Below are 25,207 nucleotides of genomic sequence, written 5' to 3'. Positions count from 1 at the left end.
AACTAGAAAAGCAGCATGAGCCACGAGCAAAAGAGGCACGATCAGACTTCAGCAGATGGCTTCAACCTATTTGCGTTGTGATGTGGAAGTACTTTGAATATTCTGCCATTCCAGGTGAGCTGAAGAGAAGCTCAAAATGAGTTGATAATGTGGGAGGCCTATATGTAAGATTCATTTCTTCCATACCTCTTTCCTTTTTCTTACCTGTAGGACCTTACCCTTATGCATTTCCAAATGATCGAAGCAGACAACCAACATGGATTCAATTCTTGCAACCTTTGAGGAATCTTCAATTGTCAAGGACTTTGCTTCCTAAATCTGTTGTACTTGATCTCTGAAAACTTGGATCATGTCAGATGAATTCTCAAATGTTTGATTAAGGAATTCAAACGGTTCAATCCTGACCGTTGAGCACACTAAATTAAATGCAGCAAATCTTGATCCAAACTCAAGACTTTCTCCATCATCCATTTCCATCGATTTTATGGCGGCTGATAACCTATCACATGTTATCACCATTTTACAGACTTCACACATTCCCGAGGTAGATGGGAACAATCTCCTTCATGCAAGACCCTTCACACACACAAGCTTACGTGGCAACACGATCTGTTCTTCATTACAATGCTAACTCATCACACAATGTCACCAGTTGAGCCATACAGGCTTGAAGCACATCAACCGGAAACCCTGAAGTTGAGACTACCAACCAGTAGTCATACAACACTTCTATGTGTTGGTTCCCATAACCATATGCCGGTTCACCTTGAACAAGCACACCGCTTCACTTTGGCACAAATGTCGGTTCACAGTGTTATACCGGTTCTCGCATATGCCGGTTCACACCTCTTCAACATATTGACATCAATGACAACATATAATGTCATTATGTCCACATACCGGTTCACATAATGCCAACAATCTCCCCCTTTGGCATTGATGGCAATATGCAAAGATATCTCTCTGCTTCACATCTTCTCCCCCAATGTCTGCAGATATCTTCTCCGCATCACATCTTCTCCCCCTTTGACAACAATGCCAAAGTGGAGGCACAAGTTTCCCTGTTCCATTATGCTGCTCCCCCTGAGGAGTAGCATCCTTCACACATCAATCCTAAAGAAAGATTTGACTATGCAATACATGACTGATGTGGAGCATATACCTTTAGTTCACCTCCGAAAGGGGCAATACCCCTAATCCACCTCTTAAGTATATGAATGTAGTCTTTGGGAGAGGCTTGGTGAATATGTCTGCTAACTGCTCCTTACTGGAAACATGCCCCAGTGCAATCTCTTTGTTCTGAACCTTTTCCCTCAAGAAATGATACTTAAGCTCAAAGTGTTTGGTTCTAGAATGTAAAACCGGATTCTTGGAGATATTAATTGCACTAGTATTGTCACAAAATATACTTACCGGTTCAGATACAGGAACTTTGAAGCCATTCAATACATGCTTCATCCAAATTGTCTAAGTACAATTCATGAAAGCTGCAACATACTTTGCTTCCACTGTAGACTGAGAGATACAACTCTGCTTCTTACTCATCCATGAGACTAGTCTACCACCGAGGAAGAATGCACCACCGGTTGTGCTCTTCCGGTCATCTACATTACCAGCCCAATCAGCATCTGTGAACACTTTCAAGTTGAAATCCTTGTTGTATGGATACCACAATCCATAGTCAACAGTTCCCTTCAGATACCTAAGAATCCCCTTGACTGCAACCAAGTGGGATTCTCTTGGACTTTTCTGGAACCTTGCAGTAATGCCAATTGCATGTGCAATATCCGGTCTGCTATGCACTACATAATGCAATTTACCAATCATTGATCGGTATTCCTTTTCATCAACCAATGCTGAGTCATCCTCTTTGGATAGTTTACAACTGGTCACCATCGGTGTCCCAACCGGTTTGCTATCTTCCATGCCAAAATTCTTCAACACTTCTTTGACATATTTGGACTGAGTGATAAAGATTCCATCCTTCATCTGTTGGATCTGCAATCTAATGAAGAACTTAATCTCCCCTATGAGTGACATTTCAAACTCTTTCTTCATCTCATCTGCAAATTCATGACTCATCTTGTCATCTCCACCAAAGATAATGTCATCAACAAATACCTCACAGATCAGGATCTGATCTCCTTCAGACTTCAAGTAGATATTGTTATCTTCACTTGTTCTTTCAAATCCAATCTTCACAAGATGGGAATGCAAACGTTCATACCATGCCCTAGGTGCCTGCTTTAGTCCATATAGGGCTTTATGTAGCCTACATACCATGTCACTGTCTTCAGATAGGGCAAACCCATCTAGTTGCTCAATATACACCTCCTCTTCAAGTACACCATTTAGGAATGCAGATTTTACATCCATTTGATATACTTTGAAACCTTTAAAAGCTGCATATGCAAGAAGCATACGGACCCCTTCCAATCTGGCTACAGGAGCAAAGGTTTCTCCATAGTCTTCTCCTTCTTCTTGAGCATATCCGTTGCACACCAATCTGGCTTTGTTTCTAATCACTGTGCCATCCTCATTTAGCTTATTTATGAAGACCCATCTGGTACCAATGACATTTTTATGCTCTGGTCTGGTTACCAAAGACCATGTACCATTTTTCTCTATCTGGTCAAGTTCCTCTTCCATTGCCTTGATCCAGTCTTCATCTTTATGTGTCTCTTTGAATGATTTAGGCTCAAATTCAGAGATCATATATGAGTTTTCTCAGACCTTTCTTCTTGTAAGGATTCCTGCATCCTTATCACCTATGATCTGATTAGGATCATGATTCAACTTGACATACCGAGGAATGGTCTTGATGGATTCCTCTTGCTTTTCTTCTTCATCCTCATCTCCATCAGTATCAGCATCTACATTTGTCGGTGTAGGAATATTGTTAGTGGTACTCGGTTGACTAACAACCAATTCCCAAAAGGTTGCAACCGGTTCGTTTACCACTTGCTCACTGCTAGTTTCCTCAGTTTTCTCAGAGGTTTCATCAACTCTTACATTGATGCTTTCCATAATTCTCTGAGTCCTATTGTTGAAACACTTGAGAGCTTTGCTCTTGGTGGAATATCCTAGGAATATTCCCTCATCACATTTCGCATCAAATTTGCTCTGGTGTTCACTCCTCTTGATGTAACATTTGCTACCAAACACTCTAAAGTAGCTAACCATAGGTGTCTTACCGGTCCAATACTCATAAGGAGTTTTATCCTTACCTTTCTTGATGAGTACCTGGTTCATTGTGTAGACTGCAGTGCTCACCGCTTCTCTCCAAAAGGTGTGAGCTACCTTTCCTTGAATCAACATGGTTCTAGCTGCTTCAACCACAGTCCAATTATTCCTCTCTTCTAGGCCATTCTATTGTGGAGTCTGGGGGGCAGACAATTGCCTCTTGATGCCATGTTCTTCACAGTACTTGTTGAATTCACCGGAAGTGAATTCCCCTCCTTGATCAGTTCTCAGGCACTTGATCCTTTTATCGCTTTCCTTCTCCACTAATGCTCTGAAAGCTTTGAACTTTACAAAGGCTTCAGACTTGTCTTTCAAGAATGTGACTCACATCATTCTTGAGCAGTCATCAGTGAGAATCATGAAGTACCTATCACCCTGCACACTTCTAGTTTTCATAGGACCACACAAATCAGTATGCACAAGATCAAGCAAGTTGTCAGTAGTAAAAGATTTGCCTTTAAAGGTTGAGGAAGACATTTTCCCCAATTGACACTCTCTGCACAAGGTATTATCTGGTTTGCTTAGCACCCGCAACCCTCTGACTGCCTTGATCTTACTAGCCTTCACAATGTTATCAAAGTTTACATGGCAGAGTCTCCTATGCCATATCTAGCTATCATCAAATTTAGCCATAAGACATGTACTTATATTTGCATTCAGATGAAATAGGTTACCTTTGGTCTACATGTCGGTGGCCACCAAGTCACCACTCTTTTCTTTGATTTTGCAAACTCCATTCTTGAATTTCAGAGTGAGACCACTATCATTTAGCTGGGCAACACTTAGGAGGTTGTGTCTAAGACCATCAACCCAATACACATTGTCAGCACTACTCTTTCCATTCAGAGAGATGGACCCTTTGCCTTTGACCATGCATGGTGCATCATTTCCAAAGCGAACCATAGCACCATCATACTCCTCCAAGTATAGAAACTTGCTCTGGTCACCAGTCATATGGTGAGAATAGCCACTGTCAATGATCCACTCATTGGAATTATCAAACCGGGAGACAAGAGCCTTCTTGTCAGACACATCTTCTTTGACAGCAACAAACACAATATCTTCATTTTCTTCATCCTCTGATTCTTCATCTGTGACACCTTCATCAACTGCCACAAAACAGTTTCTCCGGTTTCCTCCTTTGAATTTCTTGAACCTTTCCGGTTTGTCCTTGTTGTCGCCATTAGGATAGTTTACAGCAATATGTCCTATCCGATTGCAAGAAAAGCATTTCAAAGGTAGCTTACCTTTGTATTTGTCGGTTCCTTTTGGAAGTTTCCTGGAAAGGAGAGCTTTGAATGCCATCAGAATCTCCTCATCATCCTTTTCTCTGCTCTGTCTTGGTTCACCACTAGTGCTAGCTTCTTTTCCTTTTCTGGATGGTGCAGCAGAAGCTTTAAAAGTTGATTCAGTCTTTTGAACACTGCTATCAAAACTATTTAGCTCATAGGTTGTCAACTTTGCTATGATGGAGTCTAAGGATACCTTAGTCTTGTCTATTGATCTCAGCTCCTGAATAGCAGCAACCCTTATTGCATAGACCGGCAATAGGGATCTTAGGACTTTGCTTACCACAGTGGAGTCTTCTATTTTACCACCTGCACTCTTGATATCTCCAACAACGGTTTTGATTCTTATTCCATACTATTGAATGGTCTCACCTTCAACCATCCGCATATCTTCAAACTTCCCTCTCAGGATTTCTTCCTTCGCCTGTTTTACATGCTCATCACTGCCATAGATATTTTCAAGGGTATCCCATACCTCTTTGGGATTTACCTTGTCCTAAACATCAATAAACTCAATGTCGGATAAACTACTAATTAGGGCTTCCATGACTTGCCCATTCTCCCGCATCTCTCTCTTTTGGTCATCGGTAAGGGTACCAGTAGGAGCAACATAGGCAGTCTCAACATAGCTCCAATGTTGAGCACCCATGCTTCTGATGAATATTTTCATTCTGTCTTTCCATATACTAAAATTTTCCCTGTTAAACTTTGGACCTTCCCTCTTCATCATTTGATTGGGATCTTTACCTCAAGCGGTTAAGCTTATAACACAGAGGACCTGGAGGATGCTCTGATACCAATTGATAACTCAATGATGAGTGAATAGTACCAAACTGGTACTCAGAGGGGGGGTGAATCAATACAGGCAAAAAATAGTCCTAAACCAGTTTGACAGTAGACACTTCAAATGACTAGCAAACAGTAACACCGGTTTGAAACAGAGTGCAACCAGTAAAGCTAAGAACGTCTGAGACAAGCATTAACCGGTTACTCACTTAGCTTTTCACTCAACTCAAGACTACACTACCATTTCACCCTTATGCATAAATAGGTAATCTATCATCAGATCATAATAACAGCTAGTTCAACATGTTTTATTGACAGGCATAAAATACAGAACCATCATATGCTTGACAGACAATAGCAAAGCATCACACATGACACACATATTTTTCACGTGGAAACCCAAATGGGAAAAACCATGATGGGGATGAATACCCACAAGCTATTTTTGAACTCTTTAGAAGTCCGCTCTGTTAGAAGCCTTGTCCAGTTAGAGACATTACAATAGGTTCTGCTAGGAACCGATCTTGTTAAAGATCACCCGATTAAGGGATGGCTACAATACCCGGTTAAGGGTTAAACCCTGTTAAAGGTTACCTTGTTAGAGGATTTCAAGAACTCGATAGCTAAAGGATTCCAAACTCAGTAGCTTTGAATTACCTTGTTAAAGGATTTTCAGCAAGCCGGTTAAGGCTACCCTGTGAAAGGATTTTCCAACTGTTGAGGTGGTTAGAGATCAACAGGTATTACAATATCTGGTAACAGCACTCAATGCCAATGCAGATCCGCTTAAGCTCCTCTTCACCTTCTGCACTTACACTCTACAGGTATCACTTCTCTCCTTTTGGTCTGGCAAGAATCACGTATCCCTTCTCTTGGATACACACACGCAACTTTTTCCAACAACCCCAGAAAGAGACACAACATCGACCTTATAGGAAAACAGATAGGTCGATAGCATAAACCCTAAACCTGTTAGGTTAAGGAATTCAAATGGTTCAATCCTAACCGTTGAGCACACTGCATTAAATGCAGCAGATCTTGATCCAAACTCAAGACTTTCTCCATCGTCCATTTCCACCAATTTTATGGCGGTTGATAACCCATCACATGTTATCACCATTTTACAAACTTCGTACATTCTCGAGGTAGATAGGAACAATCTCCTTCATGCAAGATCCTTCACGCACACAAGCTTACGTGGCAACACGATCTGTTCTTCATTACAATGCTAACTCATCACACAATGTCACTGTTTGAGCCATACAGGCTTGAAGCACATCAACAAGAAACCCTGAAGTTGAGACTACCAACCGGTAGTCATACAACGCTTCCATGTGCCGATTCCCATAACCATATGTCGGTTCACCTTGAACAAGCACACCACTTCACTTTGGCACAAATGTCGGTTCATAGTGTTATACCGGTTCTCACATATGCCGGTTCACACCTCTTCAACATATTGACATCAATGACAACATACAATGTCATTATGTCCACATACCAATTCACATAATGCCAACATCTAACTCTTTCCCAACAGGCACTGCGTTCTCTAACACCTTGACTAAATCAGAAATATAGCTCCTTCCCTGCTGTGCAATTGATTCAAGCCATTCGCTAAAGACATATATAATCATTCGGCTCCTTTTAACCTAATCAAGTAACTTCTGGTTCATGGGTGATTTTGGATCAAATGATAAAGAAACTTGGGAAAGTGGGTGAGGATTTGGATTTTGGATAGCATTGATATATCGAGCCATATGTATTATAATCTGCTTCATCTCATTCTTGTCTTATTCATCCTTCCAAGTTCTTGTGAGGCTCCTTTTGGTTGAAGACTCCAAATGTTTAGCATCAACAGCACAAGAAGTTGCCCCTAGAGTTGCCCCTAAATCAATCTTTTCAATGATAAAATCTTTCTCAGTGATATTCTTAATCTCCTTATCAGTCGGGGTCTAGCCACTTCTGCAACCCAGTGTCTCATTTGCCCATCCACATCGATCATGGTTTTTGTTTTGAGTCTTTTGGACTTTGAAGTCCTTCCTAGGCACTTCCTAACCATATCCTCCATTGGAATTGAAATAGGAATTACATTCCTCTTCTTAGAAAGTGAAGCACGCAGCCACTTAGGAGTGGTGGATGTTTCCCTTGGTGACGATGATTGTTGGTTAATGGTGATAACGGCCATGGTATCCCCGAAATCCTTAGGTTGTTTGATTTCCTTTCCTTTATCTGCAACATCTGTGATGAGTTGATCCTGCATCTAAGTATCCATTACTTCTTGAATTTCTTCCTCAGGATCCAAGTCTAATACCAATGAACTTGCAAGGGTCTTTTGATAGCCTTTCCTACTGAGTGATCTGGTAACACGGGCAGAGGCGGAACCCAAAGAAGACTCTCCTAAATTTGCAATATTGGCCTTTTGCGTCCTTTGTTTTTCATCACCTACAATATCAATAGTAACATTAGAAGAAAGAAGAGATATTTGGGAAGTCGCTTGGGTTCGACCAACTCTCTTATCCTTAGGTGCTAGTATAAGATTTTTTTTTAAATGACGATCTTTCAACCATTTCTCTTTTCTTCTGATCACATTAAAGGTTCTGGCCTGAATGCTACCATCTCCCTTCCTATTCCAATCAATTTATGGGATAGGGTGTCCCTATATCCTTTCATCGAACTCAGGGTCAACTACTTCCTCATCTCCATCTTCTTGCACCCCAGAAACATTCATGGATAAGCCCATTGTTACAATTTGCTAAATTGTGAACCTTGACCACAACCTCCTTCTAACTTCAAACTCATCAGCACAGTTCTCCCAATAATCCTCCAATTGAGGTTCATGCTGAAAACCATTATCAACATCTAAATTATCCATAGCAAATCCATGACTATCAAATTTGTATCTGGCAACATACAACTCCAACTTGAACTTCTTGAGTTCAAGTTCAAGATTCAATTCGTCTTAAATAGATGCACAGCTATAGTGTCCAAGTTCTACAGGAAATACCACTTTGGACTCCCCTCCACTCTTTTTGTCAATATATGCTAGTTGACGACAGACTTCGATTAAAACATAACTATCCTAAACAAACCGAGGTAACCTGAAAGGTTAACCCTAAAAACCGCCAACTTGAATATAAGTGAACTGGGAGAATTGGATAAAGTAACTACCATAAATGTTGACGAATTCCATGGCCTCCGTTGTCAACCTCTTATTTGTGTTTCCCTGCAATTAGTAGACTAATCTCCCTACAAAAATGTCATTCCATCTCATAAAATTCTCTACTATTCCTACAAGTGAGGGTAATATTCATATACCCTTATTCCATCAATCCAAGGTTCATGATACAGGCTATTCCAATCCTGGGTACATGTAAGCATATAAAACAAATATAAAGACATAAAGAAACCACTCATTCCTGCAAACCTGTTCAGACTCTCGTGCAATCTTTCTGCAATTACCTGCCCCCAATCCAGGTAGGCGCTTCCGTTCAGCATGACTTGGACATAAAACTACATCTAGTTTTCCCAGTAGAAGATATGGGAATTCCCTTTTAACTTATTCAACAGAATGACAATGTCTCGCACCTCTGTTATGAATTTTTTTCTAGTAAGCGGCCTTGGCAACCTGGACCCTCCCTTTTGAATCTTCAATAACCAATTCCTGGCAATCACGCTTTTATAAGTACTCTTCTTCTCAAAAAAGAAAGAGTATGATGTGCCAATAGTCTAGTCCTCATATGGCTCCTTATGAGGTATACCCATGGCTTCCATTACGGTCTCCCTATCAATTTTAATAGCACTTTGCCATTGATGCTCCTGATACACCTGTGCTCTGCATCATACCTATTCATACATTTCAATAGTAACTTCGGGCATGGTGCAGCAATGGAAAATGGGACGGCCTCAATCAAACCACTCTTCACTATTCTCTCCATCATTGAATTCTGAATTGTGTTTTTGGCTCTCTCAATAAAATCGGAGAGATCCGCCAGGGCTAATGAAGTATCTCCCATCTCTGGGAGTGAACTAAATAGGCAAGAAGTGTGGCCTAATAATGGCCCCTCTCATTTTAAACAAACAATTATAGGAATGTAATGAAATTTTATACACAACAAAGGGGAATGAACAACAGCGAGCTCGAATTCTTGGAAAACTTTTGCGTGCAGATACAATACCTCCAATTTTCCTCGCTTGCATTACTACTGAGAAAATTCTAGAAATAATTGTTTTCACAACAAAGATAGACAAAATCACACTTAAGACTTAGTCGGTTGTACTAATTAAGTTCGTGTGAGTTATCACCTGATTTGATGTATACTCAGCATGCATTTAATTTCAGATCACTCCATCACACGACTCATGAATTATCATGATTGCTTGTCATAATTTTAGAAACTAACATTTTGAATCCCCGAAATATTCTCTTTTCCCGCTACCACATTCACTTTATGATGCATGTATCAATTTTACATAGAACTTCGATCTTTAAGAATTCAAACTTTGAAACTTGAACCAAGAACCAAGAGGTTCAAAGGTTCAATTTCAAAATTGAGAAATAACACAGAGCAATACAAAACACTGACTACGCGACAAAATAAATAACAGTTAACGAGCAAAAAGAGAACCAGCTTTGAACCTTGAACCTTCAACCAAAAAGGTTCTACGGTTCAAGTCCAATATGAATTGCAACAAAGCGCTCGCTTTACCATAAAACAAAGCCGCGAAGAAAAATCTTTAAAGCGCGTTTTGAACTTTGAACCTTGAACTTTGAAAAGGTTCAATGACTCGGGTTCAAAAAGAGGAAATAAATGACTGAAAGAGAAAATAAACACCATTTAGGTGACCTCCGAGTTTGAAATTTGCAAAGAAAATAGGGGAGGCTAACACTTATATTATTGAAATATAGACACAAATTTGAAAGGAGAGATAGAGAAGAGTGTGTGAGTGTAGGGCTTATCATCATAATGTAGCGTATATTATGTGCAAGCATTTATAATTAATAATTCTAGTTTTAATTTTATATTATTGTCTAAAAATAATTATTTAATTCAATATTTGAATATAAATATATCATTTAAAATTTGTATGTTGTTCTTATGTTTCAATAATCAAAGAAGAAAAATGACATCTAAAAATATCTAGCACACGTATTTATGAACCTCTTTCAATTTTGTTTCTTTCTACATAGTTTTGAATATCATATCATTCTAGGAAAAGTCTATGGTTGTGGTGGTAACCATGGGAATGTGAACTTGTCCCCTTCTAACTTAAAATTAAAACTTGAAATTGAACAATATTTTCTTTCTTAATCCTCCTATTTTAATAGAAATTGATTTTTTTTCATATAATAGATGTTACGTAATAGTAGCAAAATATATTCAATCCTCTCAATATCATGATCAAGAACACACATGTCCTCTATCACACCAAAGAATTAGAGAAATTTACAAAATAACATTCCAATTTGATGAAATGTAAGGATTTACAAATAAGTATTCATGGTTCCTTGCCTAGTAATTTTGGTCTTGATCAATTTCTAGGAATTAATTAGGAAGAACTTTTCTTCCTATGATCAATCAATATTGTTTAAGATATTATAAATATTATGAGTCTAATTATTTGAGAAAATTATAGTAGAATGTTATATATCAAGATAAGTTGTAGTAAAAAGCATTTTTGTATGCATGGATAAATAAAACATAGAGCATATATTCAAAACATATCTCCATCTAAGATCCATAAACTTTTCCTGTGATAAATATGAGAGCCAACATGAAGTTCTAGATAGTTCACTAACTAAAAATATTTTTTTCTAGATTTAACATTAGATAATATTTAAAATATTATGTATTTCATATTTATTATTTAATTAGTAAACTAAGTATCATCACTTAGTCCATTTACATTCTAAAAATATATATAAATTTATCAAAAAAATTAATAATTATTTAATTAAATTTAACAATGAAAGAAAATTCATCTTCCTTTAAAATAATGTTAAAGAATAGATAGAAGCACAAAAGAACATCCCAAAATATTACTCTTTATTAAAACCCAAAAAAAAGTAATGCTTATCGTGTTGGAGTCCTCTCATATGTCTAATGCTTACTTTTGTCTAAAAGTAATTGTCCCATATATATATATATATATATATATATATATATATATATAGAGAGAGAGAGAGAGAGAGAGAGAGAGTAAATTACATTTAGATGTATTTATCTTATATTTTCAAAATATATAATACCTTTTACAAATATTGATTTTTGCCCAACATCTTAGTAAGGTTACTATTCTTAATATTAAAGCATCACATTAATTAAATAAATTGAATATTTTATAATTCTTTCTTTCATAAGTCCTCACTCTTCTATTAACGTTTTTGCCAGTAGATTAAAATAGGAAGCAATGCGAGAGTAAAAGTGACATAGTTAAGTAATCTAAACATTAAGTTTATAATATATGTTTAAAACAATTACTTTTCTTAGTTCATTTTTTTATGACAAGGATGTAAGCTAGACACCCACAAAAGAGACCAAGATAGACCTAGACAAGGTTTTTAATAAAGAAGAGGAATATGTAGACCATTTTTCCAATAGATACAAAATATAACATCACAAGGGGAACAAGAATCATTTTCCTCCAAGTTTGTACATGGTAAAGCAATGAGAGAGGAATAATCAAATTATTTCGAATAGAGATGATAAAGGATATTATCATGAACATAGAAAATAAAAAGATAAAATATTCATCAAAATAATAATAATAAAAAAATTCCCAAAAAGGAAGGACAAAGGAATGGACAACAACCCACAAAATTAGTAGAAAAAAAAATGCAACAAATCACAAAAAACCTATAAAGAAAAACAAAATTGATAAAAATAAATAAAAAGGATGTGATTGAAACCACATCAAAATATATAGATGAGTTAATTCGAATAATAATAGCTAAATGGTGCAAGTTTTCCCTATGGCACTACTTATCTATCAAAAAATTAATAGTCATATGGTAAGTAAAGATGGATCATCATCCTCCATGTCACAATCATGGAATGGGGTAGAAACGAAGACAAATAAACAAAAGTGGAAAACAAAATGAAGTATAAAAATCACAAATAAGGAAAAACAATAATCAAAATAAGGATAAAAAGGAACAAAAGAAAAAACACAATAAAGTGGCAAGGAGTTGAAACAAAAAGAAGAGGATAAAAATGGGAAACATAAAGGAAAACAAAAAATTAATCTCTTTTTAATAATAAAAATATTTTTAAGTACATCATTGAGGTGAAAACATATATTAATGGGTTACAATAGTATGATACCAAGCTTATCTATCAATCAAAAAAATGATTTTTACTTCCACCTTTCATATGCAACTTGTAGTGTCAAGTGGAAACTAGTAAAGAGTATCCATCATTGAAATTTGTATGGTATTTTTATTATTTTAAATATTATAAGTGTCAATATGTGAAAGAACAAAAAATGATTTTGTGGTATACGATATTTTTGTCACTTCTTTTAAATGATTTTGTGGTGGAGATCAAATTAAATAAGAAATAAATTCACACTATAAAAACATCAAAAAAATAGGATGATGTTTGCTAGTGCACTTTGGATCTTACTAGCTCAAAGTTTTCTTTTAGGAATCTAGTCAAAATATCTTGATTATACATTATAATCTATTCTCCCTTTATTTTTAGATAAATGTGTTTTAATATTACATAACATATCTATCCTTAATTATATTTCTTTTTTTTATATAAGACTTTATAATTATATTTCTTATAGTCTAATCTTTGTACCACTCATCCAATCCTCTATGTCCTTACCATCTTCTCACTTGAATAATGCATACTAATATTTTATTTAATGTAGACATATGAAAAAAATATTAATACACTTTATTCTCTGAGATTGTTTATTCAAAAATATTTACATATACAAAACAAACACATAGTAAGTTGTCATTGGTACGCCACATTTTAATAACTCGAATGATTAGCATCATCACCATCTTTGTTATGGAGAACTACACTCTTTTGCAAGCGATTGAAATTGCAATGAGTGACTTCATCTGGAGGGATGTATTCAATGCTCTTAACTTGAAGATTCTTAGACCACCATTGACATATGCCATGATGATTACTGAAAAAATGTCTACCTACCCTAAATACCTTTGCAGATGGAACTATATGCCAAGGGGTTTTCTTTGTAGCCACTTCAAAACAAAAGAAGTACTTCATGCTTTCGTGGACCAAATGACTTTTCTGCTCATATATACCCTTCCATACCTCAAAATAGTGAAGGTAAGTAGCACAAATGAGATCCTTTTCATTCACATATAAATTGGGAATCCAATCACTATAACGAAGGAAATCACCATACAACTCAAGTAGTTTGCTCTCATCTTTCAAACCCATCTGAAATGCCAAAGCCTCGGAAGGGCCTTGAATATGTTTGCAAATTTCCTGCGATTGACTGCACTGAAAGGAAGGGGCACATTTACGTGTGCCAACTAAAATCTTCGCAATCCTCTCAAACACTTTCAATTGAGGAAATGTAGGAGATAAAAATGGAGGATTGAAAAGATGTGCTTCAAGTTCACGACGTTCTTTCTGCTCCAATTTTCTTGCTGCAGCCAGTGCAATGGCAGCACCCAATGAATGCCCTGTTATCCAAATATTCTGGCATCCATTCCTATGAAGACTATTTCTTAGGAAGGGTAAGCCCTTATCAATCCTTTCTATGGAATTGAAGTGTGCAATGGCTACCTTGAAATCCAGGATCAAGTCTTCTAAAATATTTCTGGGTCGAAGAAGCGTACCTCTAAATGCAACCACTTCTGAGGGAGGTCCACCTGGACCTGCTTTTTCTTTTCCACGCCACTCAAAAACAGCCCCATATACAGATTTGTCATGCTCGTCGATTGCAGTTTCCTTCACTTCAAATTGAAGCAAGCAACACAATTCCTTAGCCTGATTTGGGTTGGTTTCAAGCACGTACACAATATTCACCAGGCCCGCAGCAATACATCTTCTGTGTATTGGATCTTCCCTGCAAACACTCCATTCATGCCATTATACATAAATTTGTGGGCATTTCTATAAAAATATAGCAGGTCAATCTATACGGTCTAATAAAATTTTGTGTTGTCATATACTATTTAAAATTAAAAAATTGTTATATAGACCATCAAATTTCAGACCCCAGCTTTAAAGATATAATCTGTTGTCATTATTTCTTGATAATTAGTCATCTGTTGAGACCAAAAATTTATGTTTGTAATTCTTCTGGATTCGACTCTGTAGATTTTTACGTTGTCAATATGTCAGATCAAACACCATGATCCAACATCATGATGTTTGATCCGAAACGTTGACAACTTAAAATTCTACACAATCGAATCGAAAAGAATTACAAACATATCAATATATATTGTAGAAACTTCATGAATTCAACCAAAAATTTAATTCACATTTACACACCCAAATTTCGAAAAAAAACAATCATTCCAATTTTTATTGTATTGTAAAAGTATGCTAACAATAACATTTGGAAATAGCAGCTAGAAATATGACAAAGTCTATGGTACACAGCATCTGTAACCAAGAAATATTTTTCAATTGGAGACAAGAACTACACATCATGCATAAAGTAAAGGTTATGTATTGTATTGTAAAAGTATGCTAACAATAACATTTGGAAATACCAGGTAAAACTAACAATTGGAAATAGCAGCTAGAAATATGACAAAGTCTATGGTACACAGCATCTGTAACTATGTGTGTGAAAAGTGGACTAAGAATCTGTGTCTGTAAGACATAATTTAGAGTATTACAGTAACCAAGAAATATTTTTCAATGGAAAACAAGAACTACACATCATACATAAAGTAAAGGTTATGTTTCAACATTTTCTCTCGAATTTAGAATTCCTGCCTCTTTTGATTTATATTAAATGTAAAAGATAAAAAAGCAGTAGGAGATATCTAAGTAGTTTGATAATCCAAATTCAAACAACAGTAAGAATATTGAACGCTTCCCTTCTAAATTTAAACCCAGCTGTATCCATGGCTAAATATCTGTGTTAATGCAAAAGGTAATAAAACTTACAAAATATAAAATAATCAGGTGGTAGTAGTATGATAGACAAGTAAATAAATATAATTTCATAAAACATAAAATAGTCTATCGTTATTCAAAAGTTGAACACCACAAGAACAAAATCACATTGCTGAAAGAGTGAAATTTACCAGTTTGGAAGTGCGAGGTGTAAAAGCTCTGTTACATCTATGCCATTGTTATTAGCCATTGCAATTCTGATACTCACAAAGCTGAGACCAATTGTATTATCTTCGTCCCTCTGACGTATAACTTTAATAGGCAACAAAAGCCTCTATCTACAAAACATGGATTCCTTACCCATCTTATGAAATCTTATCTACACAGATAAAATAATGGCTAACTCAACAAAAGGAACATTTTTTTGTCACATCAGAAAGAGCATATGACGTATTTCCAACTAAGCACAGCAAAAAAAAAGGAGATTCTTAGTTTTTAATATTCTTAATGTTTCATAGGGTATGACGCATTATTAAGATCATTAACTTGAGTTACTGTTATAAAAATTTCTACTAGATGGTTTTACTAGCCAAAGGTGGCTTAATTAATCAATATTGAGGACTCTGTAAATCATCCAGAGAGGTCGAAGTGAATCAGTACGGTCACCGTCCAGACGATTTGGAGGGGCCTTAAAATAAGAAGAATCTTCTTTAAGCATCATTTAAGAACACCTGTCAAGAGAATCCATTGACCGCCGCCCTCGCTGCCTGCCCCACATCTTATATTATCAGTCTTACCTTTGTTCGTAGAGTTGATTCCTTGCTTGTAAAAGGTTTTGTGTGTACATGTTTCTGAATCTAAGATCGTAGATAATTAAGTATTATAAATAGGAGGGACGTTAAAGAAAATAAAAGTGATAAATCAAATATGAATTAGTAATTATAGTTTGGGTAAAATAATAATTTAAATTTAATCTTGATATAGTTAAATTATTGGTTTTATAAATTAACGATAAAAGAGTGATGATCATGATGTCTCCAATTAATTCATCATCATTATGAAAACTATGTCTTCGTTTAATGACTATTTAAGAATTCTGAAATATTTTGAAAAACACGTGATTCAATTTTGAACATTGTAGATTTAGTGTCAATTGTCATGAATTTGATTGTTCATGTGGATCTAATATGTGCTTTCTAAGAAAAGTTTGATAGAATATGCACCTTAATGTAATTTCTTGTCTTTGCCTCCAATTTTTTTTAATTTTTCAATGTTGAGCCTCAAGAAATTGTTAAGGAGTTTGTCAACTTGATACATGAATAGGTTCTATTAGCTAAAACTTCTTAGTATCCTATACCAATAGAAAGTGATACTAAAGATAACATATGTAAATATATGCATATACCCTAGATGATGATAATATAGATCTAATTCTTTATTTATATTTTGAAAGTAATATATGGCATGATTGTTCTTCCATATGAAAATATGTGCATGTTGAATGTTTTTAAATGTGGTAATCTAATAATGTTGCATATTTTTTTGTTAAGTCAGCTCATAACAACTTGTAGAAAGGAGTGGGGATGTTAGAATTTGGAACATTTAAATTATATGGCTATTCTTGTGTCGCTTGGGATTGAATAAAGTTAATCTTGCAACACTCAAAAATAAACTAGAGAAATAAATTGATAATCTTGAGGTAAGGAGTGAATATATAAAAACTACATTTCCATAATCTTTGGAGAGTAGAACTAGATCCTAGGCACCAACATGTCAAGCTAAGATAAATGAGTTAAAAATTTTGATTAAATAATTGATAGTTAAGGACCAACTCATAAGCTAGGGTAGCTATTCTTCTTATGTAGGCTTTTCTAAACTAAGGAGGATAATTCTTGAGGTTGATTATGGAATAATTAAAGAGAAATAAATTAGCACATTTTCCCTTTATTAAACCATCCCCTACATATGAGGAGGATAATTCTTGAGGTTGGTTATGGAATAAGTAAAGAGAAATAAATTAGCACATTTTCCCTTTAGTAAACCATACCCTACACATATGAGGATTCTAATAACTTATTTGTTGGAATCCCACTATGTTGGTTTACCCATAGTGTGACCTACTTCTTGTAAGAGTAGATAGCATGTATCTATCATGTTTGCAACAAAATGTGAGAAGTGTATATGCTTGATGATATATGAAATCTAATAATGTACTTCGTATATAAATGTGAGGATAAATAATATCTAATCTTATAGTACTTTCTAAATATTGGATTCTATGATGCCATAAAGGAAAAATATATATATATATATATATATTATTTATTCTTTGAATTATACATGCTACATGGAATGGCTACAAGTACTTAGTTTATTGGTCATATCTTGGTGAAAAATTAAAGATTAAAATCCCATGTAACTATAGATGTGTAAACCCTATGCACTTTTTCAACCAACCCTAGGTGAGAAGTTATTTTAGAGCTTCAAGTTTAGTGAATAGCCTATAGAGGAGGGTTTTAAAATTATCAACTTCAGATTTTGATTCGAGTATTTTTCTTGAAAAGTTACTTCCATAATATCTATTTACTATAATTATTCTTAGTATGTGTGGGTTCAAGCTTGGACAAATAGAAGTTGCATTGAGAGGCTTGGTGTTTCAAAAGTATTCATTGTAACTCTGTAAGTGCATGAATCAAATTGTCTATCCAGCTAGCAAAACAATGCCTAACAAGACATTTTTTTATTTATTAAATAAATTAAAAATAAGTCTTGCCAGGGGTTATTTTGCTAGCTACATAGATGTTGCCTGCATGTATTGTTGATTAATAAGATGGAATATGGATGTTTTTAGGGGCTGAGCCTTTCCCTCTTGAGGGTTTTTATAGAGTGTATCTTGTTTTATCTCGTGGCTTGTCTATTTCATCTATGCACTTGGTTATTCTATAAGCTTGTATGCATCCTTTTCTCTTGTGAGGTTTTGTAAGAAAGGGATTAAATGAATTGGATATCGATGCATTATTTCTTAACAAGTGGTATCCGAGTTTTCATGGTTATGGGAGATTTGAGCTCTCGAGCTTTTGTTATAACATAGGTTGAGTAGATCTAGTGCAAAGTTAAATCCATGGTTATGCAAGAAAGATCTGATATTACACCTGGTAAGGAACACATTTGCAAGTTATTAATTTGTAGATCTAGGATTTTTGGGTTTGTTATTTTATTAGGTTGATTTTTCAATTTGGGAATGAATACTTTGAGTTTGATTTCCTTGGTTACAGAGGCTTATATCCATGTTGGTATTACACATGATACATATGTTTTGTTTGATCTAAGAGATTGAACAATTGGGTCTTGTTAAGGCTTTTCACTTGGGGTTATAAGAAGATCCTACTTGACACAACATAGATCTTTGAGGTGTTGGTAGAAGGACATGTTTGATTTATAGGTTTTCTCTCTCCGTTCTTGTGTGTCATCCCAAAGGTTCATGTTTAATGATTTGGGAGGATTGTGGTTACATGTTGGGAGATAGTATGAAGCTATTTGGGTTTTATATACATGGATCATTATGAGTTTCCTTGGTACTTTATTTTTTATCATTTATCACACCTTAATATGAGTGTTGATTAATAGAATTGATATGCCTTGTTCTATTTTTAGATTTGGCATTACTCATGGAGTGGGAGTTCCTAGATTTGTATGTTCTTCATTGATGGGTTTGATACAGGGAGATTGTGATTGCAATTTTTGGGTTGGACATATTGTTGACATGAGTTACTAATGTTCTTGATACCTAAGAGGTATGGATGCTTGGATGCATTAGCATGTGGATGCTATTTCTAATCATGTGAGTTTTTGTCTTAAATATCAGAATGAAGCTTTTATCACTTGGATTTGATGCATGTGTTCTTGAATTGGTGTATCTTCATCTTGTCCTATTAATTTTCTTTCTTAGGTGGCATGTTGGAGGATGAGAGGAGTTCTTTCTTGAGATAATGGTCACTTTGGTTTTATTGCACGTATCTTGATGGACCATGAGAGCATGTTGAAGATTCATGTAGTTTCATGTATGACTATGATGATCATGTATTTCATTGATTGGTCATATACAACAACTGGAAGAATGTCAAGATAAGGTGTTGTACACCTTACATAAAATAATTTATTATGATGTAGTTAAATAATTATTTAGTTGTGGTACATATGGTAGATGTGGTTAGCCACATTAGGTAATTATTTGAGGACCACTTGTAAAGTTGTATTTAGCATTGGATTAGTTATTTTTTGTGTGGGAGACATAGAATAATTAATTGGGAAAAAATATTCAATGCTTGTATCAAAAAGTAAATGTTGCGTCAATGATTTTGTGTTATCATGGTTTGATCTTACCACTCAATTGTATTTGTGTGAGTTTGAGTTTATATAAGAAAGCATTTGTTTAGTGGTTAAGGTTGGCTAATTGAGAGGGTTATCATATTATTGAGTCTTTTTTAGTATGTATGTGAAGCGTGGCATGGGACATGTTGATTCAAGATTGAATATATGGAGGATGCATTGGAAAGGCTCGATGTTTTAGAAATATCCATGATGAATGTAAATGCACTTATTGTTTATTATTGATTAATAAGATGGAGTATGGATGCTTTTGGAGGATGAATATTTCCCTCTTAAGGATTTTTCCATGGTATATTTTGTGTTATCATGTGGCTTGTCTGTTTGATATATGCATTTGATTATTCCGGAAGCCTGTGTGCATGTTTTTCTCTTATGGATTTATATAGAAAATGGATTAAATGAACTATGTATTGATGCATTATTTCTAATAGACATGAGTGTCATAATTTCACAACAATAAAAAAACATACAAATTAATTTTAAAATTTGTATCATCGTATGATATGGTAGCTATGCGTGTGATTTTAGGACCATGTTTGACATGTGTTTAGATTCATTATTTAGTCTACTTGAAATCTAGCTTTGTATAATTGAAAAAGTTTTGTAATGGCACTTGAATTATGGGTGGAAAGTGAATGGATGGAGACATTAAGAGGCATTGTATAGAGGCCAAGGCCAAAGAAAAATACATTTTTAGTGTTGTTCGAATAAGCATCAGCACAGTGGTAGATTACTTTGCTTACTATATATCAAGGGAATTGTTGAACCCTAAGTGCATCATATTTGGATGTTAAAACTCTAGTGTCTAGCCAAAATTTTAACAATAAGGACATCATAACAATCTAGGATGCTATAGTGAACATGATTGCAGCTAACCTTGGACAATCTATTGGTTGAGGAAATTTCCAATCACTACCATGTGCAACCATGCCATATCTAGTAGCTAGGGCTTCCATGTTGCAAAAGGATTATAAGAGCCTAGATAATCAATAAAAAGCTATATTTGATTTCTAGCTAAGTGATGCTCTATGTGTTAGGTTCCTAGAAAATGCAAAGGTGTAAGAAGTCTAGTGTTATGAAGATGGGGATCTCGAAATGCTTGAAATTATCATTTAAACACTCTAGTTTGATGATGTGTTTTTCTTTCAATATGTTAAGTTTGAATTATGTTTAATAGTAAGAAATATCATTACTTGGCTTCTTCTCCTTTGTCAAAACTTTTAGTTGGTAGAAAAAATTTAAATGTGGTATGTTATAGGCTACAATGTATACAATATGGAATTGCTACATAAATTTCTTAGATACCATTATAAATGTTTATGTTTTATATTCAAATTATCTTCTGTTTGTATAGAAAATTGATCCAGTGATTTGTTATTTTTGGATAGATCTAATAAACTTATGAAAATCTAAGTTTTAATGTTCTTTTTTGTAACTTCTCAGTGCCCAACCTACATTTATTTACAAAAATATATGATATTATATTATACTATATGCACATTATTATATTTTATAATAATAAATTAGATTATAATATATTATAATATAATATTATTATTTTACACATTTTTTAAATATACCTACATGTATGGAGCAAGTTAGTCAAAATACTGTTTGAGAGGTACTTCAATCAACTAAGGTGGGATCAAATAGGTTTTGATTGTCTTTATATATGCCAAGAAAATGTTCAAACTACTAAAACTTGATCAAATAACTCATTGTCATGTTCTAGCTAATGATTTTTTTCTAGATTTGACTATGTAGATATTTTTATGTCCAACATTTTGGATCACAGTCTATGTCTAGCATCAGGGAGTGATCCATCTTCATTTTCAAGTGTCGAAGTGAAAATTTTCATTCAATGGGAGTCAATCAAACATTACTTGATTAAATCCTTGCACATTTGTTGTGAATATCATTAATTTTCCATGTGACTTGGCAATGTAATACATCATTAGGCTTTGATCCTATTAGGTATGAACAATTTTTTAATACTATTGAAATTACAATAATATGTTTTTAACATGCTAACATTATGAACCATTCCTAGATATGTTTATGTACAAGTCTTCTCTATAAGAAAATAATTATTTTATTCTTAAGATTTAATTTATGACCCATTCTAAGTGGGGGAATGATGTGAAGAACTTACATTACTAAATGTCTAAAAGCTAGTTTATCAAATTTCCTATGATTTTTAATTTTATCCATTTCAAAATTAATCCAAACTTAACAATATGTATGGTTGTTGATAAGAAAAAAAAACATCACCTAAAAATGGGAATGTGAAATGGTGTCAAAGACCCAAGTTCAACTCTAGGCCCTATGACTCAACTTGGGCTAATGTGACAAACAATGCAAATATGAAAAATCTAATATTCAAAATGCTTTAGGAATCTTGTAGGAACAAAATGCTACCAAGGAAATGGAATAGTCAACCCAAAGAGTTTCCAAATAGCCAATAAGTAAGTGGCCAACCCAATGTGTATGCTAGATTAGTATATTGACAACAACACACTTTAGATGATTAATGGAACAAAGAGACAAGATGAACATGCTAAAACAAAACTTGAACGACTTGCAAATGCAGTTATCCATGATAGATACATCTAAACAAGGGACCTAATTTTGAGGAAACAAATGTACCTATTAGATGTGACACATTGAACCAACACAATCCTCTAATGAGGGGAATGAAGCAATGAGGGATAGAAATGACAAATGAATTGTTTAGTAATCCTATGGAGGTTCTTCCATTAAAAAAGGAACTGGACCAAACAAGAGTATAGAAGCCTAAGAAGTATAGAAAAATACTTCAAGTTAGAAATTAAAGGCACTAGAAAGCCCAATAGCTTACCAAAGATGCAATTTCTTGGTGGTAAAACCAAGAACATGGAATCAAGCATGAGGATGCTATTGCGATATCTTTACATTTCACTTTGACCTTTTGTTGGACCAATTGTTCTACTATCAAAAGATGTCATGTTGTCAAACTCTTAAGTGATGGGACTGTAATGGTTATTCAAAATTAGAAAAAAATTGCATGCTTGCTGAAATATAGTCCAATACCATGACTAGTGGTTTCAAATACACTTTTAGTTTAGGTCTCAATATCCAAATAGGAACAAATGTAGATCTACATAACTTGGCTTCGTTGATAGAGGTGTTGAAGATGTCATTAAAACACAAACGTAAGCTCCAGTTTAAGCCAGTTGAGGGAAAGCAAAAAAGGATTAGCATTCAAGAAACCTAAAACCAACACTGAAAAAAATTGATGAATTTAAAAGGAAAAAAAAAAGATGTTTAAATATGATAAAACCAATCAAATTTAAAAATAAAATAAAATCACATACAAATGGTATCAAAACACCTCATGGAGGAGGATCAAGGAAAAATGTCAAAGTTGTTTGTTTGACAACAAATATTGCAAAAGGACAAACAAACAAGTTAATCCCAATGACAAGTAAAAAGGCAATCTACTCTAAATTAGCCATCGCCTCCCTTACATCACATCCACATAATAGTACTCAATAAGCAAGGCAAACATTGATTTCCACCTATGGAAATGTGAAATAAAGAAACTAATAATAATGACAATGAAACCTCTAAAAGTGCTCAACCATAAAGAAGTGCATCTACATAAAAACATTATTAATCAAATGTAAGTCCCACTATAGCCAATAATCTATAGTGCGAGTTAGGGTACATAAGAGGGGCGAGTTAGAGGGTACATAAGAGAGGGGAAAAAAACATTTTATAGTTTGTTTTAATTACTAAGCTTCAAGAGGAAGCTTAAATATCACATAAATGATGTGCTACAAAATTATTCCAAAATATTACTTTCATTATTTATATTATGACTAATAAAGATTGGCATTTGATTTGATGAATAATATTTGACTTATGGATGGTTAAATAAATAATTTAATCATGGTTATTATTTTTATATTAGAATTATAATGATCTATTACTAATGTGATCGATAATTTAATTGTTTTATTACTGATATCAATTTCGTATAGAGTTATGATTATTTATAGTTAATTTGATCAGTAAAGTTAATTAATGCAATAATTTTCATGGTAGAGTGATTTACATCATCTCTAAGTAGATGGAGGCTATCATGGATGAACTCTTTTGTCGTGGTTTTGCAATGACAAGAAAAAGAATTCATATAAATTGTCCACACTTCATCATCAACAATCATTCTACAACTTGTTGGTAACCACTATGATTTGTTTGACGACGTAAAGACATTTACTGTGACTTGTATCGCCAAGAGAGCTGTATTTAACTTGTCCACCCTGTTTTATTGGTGTTTAGATGGCCTATCATGATGAAAATGAAAGACTATGAATAATGGTGTCACGAGATTTCGTTATGGGCATCATTGTGATAGTCTTCTTATTTGGCTTTTGTTATTGACTTCTTGATTATTTGTTTTGAAAATCCACGACGGAGATATTGTATAGGAAGTCCTCATTGTTGATGTTGACATGATATTGATCATACTGGCTGAAAGAATGTGAAGAAATGTCACGACACAATAATTAAGGTTTTTGTTTACTGTATTTCATGAAGGATCTAACGATAATCATTCAACACAACCCACGTCTATAACACCAAATATTTGAAGCACCCCTTTATGGTGATTATCTACAAGATTACACATTAGCAACCATTTTTCTTTTTTCAAATTATTAACATGCATCAATATTATTGATTGGTATTCATATTCACGATACTAGAGGAGTCTTCAATAAACAGAATCAAAGCTTTCTTCCCTTCATCCTTAGTGCCAAACATAATCATACGGAAAACAATACGGAAAAGATTACAATTAAACGATATCCCTGAATACCACGTTAAAGTTATCATGTTTAGGTTTACACTGAGCTACTAGAACATCAATCCACGCCTTACACTTTCACAAGTGAATCTAACGTAGTGGCCATAGGGTACTTTCATTGTCTGAGTTCACATTAAGAAATGTACTGTTTAAATTTTACCCGGCAAATAAAATTATACTAGTGTGGTTCTACTTTGAATGTCATTGTACTTCTTTCCCAAGTTTCTCGACCTCTTTTCCATTCAGAAATGTCATTTGGATATTCCTTACATCATTCCTAGAGAACATATTCCATAGACTAAATGTGCTTTAAAGTTGCATTTGATTTGTAGCGTAAAATCGAAACATGTTCATAAAACAAATTTATATAAGAATTAAACATCTATTCAACTTATCATGATGTTTTATCAGCAATCAGTTGCATATTTTTGGAGTCAAAACTCACTGATCCATATTTCATGAGTTAACTAGATTGTCAATGTTCAATTTTAATAAAGCGACCATTTACTATAAATTCAAACATTTGTAGAAAAATTGGCCATTTCTCCCGCACAATAAGAAACCAAACCCTTTTTGGAAAAATGACA

At 34.4% G+C, this 25,207-nt stretch overlaps 1 protein-coding gene across 2 annotated transcripts; it reads right to left on the bottom strand.

The window, feature by feature from the left end:
• Positions 1-13,201: 13,201 nt before the first annotated feature.
• On the bottom strand, positions 13,202-15,731 carry LOC131868254 (GDSL esterase/lipase At4g10955-like). Of its 2 annotated transcripts, XM_059215599.1 has the most exons (3): positions 15,574-15,731; positions 14,146-14,375; positions 13,202-13,953 (listed from the first exon to the last, which is right to left on the bottom strand). In XM_059215599.1, the coding sequence occupies exons 1-3, from the start codon at positions 15,630-15,632 to the stop codon at positions 13,304-13,306; spliced, it is 939 nt and encodes a 312-aa protein (XP_059071582.1). In that variant the 5' UTR covers positions 15,633-15,731; the 3' UTR covers positions 13,202-13,303. The 2 variants fall into 2 exon arrangements, with proteins under 2 accessions (XP_059071582.1, XP_059071581.1); XM_059215598.1 differs by having other exon boundaries at positions 13,202-14,375.
• Between the last annotated feature and the right edge of the window lie 9,476 nt (positions 15,732-25,207).

Source organism: Cryptomeria japonica, unplaced genomic scaffold (assembly GCF_030272615.1).
Source record: "Cryptomeria japonica unplaced genomic scaffold, Sugi_1.0 HiC_scaffold_200, whole genome shotgun sequence".
NCBI lineage: Eukaryota > Viridiplantae > Streptophyta > Pinopsida > Cupressales > Cupressaceae > Cryptomeria > Cryptomeria japonica.
The sequence above is the reverse complement of the archived record's forward strand: the minus strand, read 5'-3'. Positions and strand labels throughout refer to the sequence as shown.

Bases quoted from the DNA above. Each gene is read 5' to 3' on its own strand.
- LOC131868254 (XM_059215598.1), bottom strand. From the start codon at position 15,632: ATGGCTAATAACAATGGCATAGATGTAACAGAGCTTTTACACCTCGCA. The intron at 14,376-15,573 runs GTAAATTTCACT...GAGTGTTTGCAG, and splicing joins CACCTCGCACTTCCAAACTG to GGAAGATCCAATACACAGAA.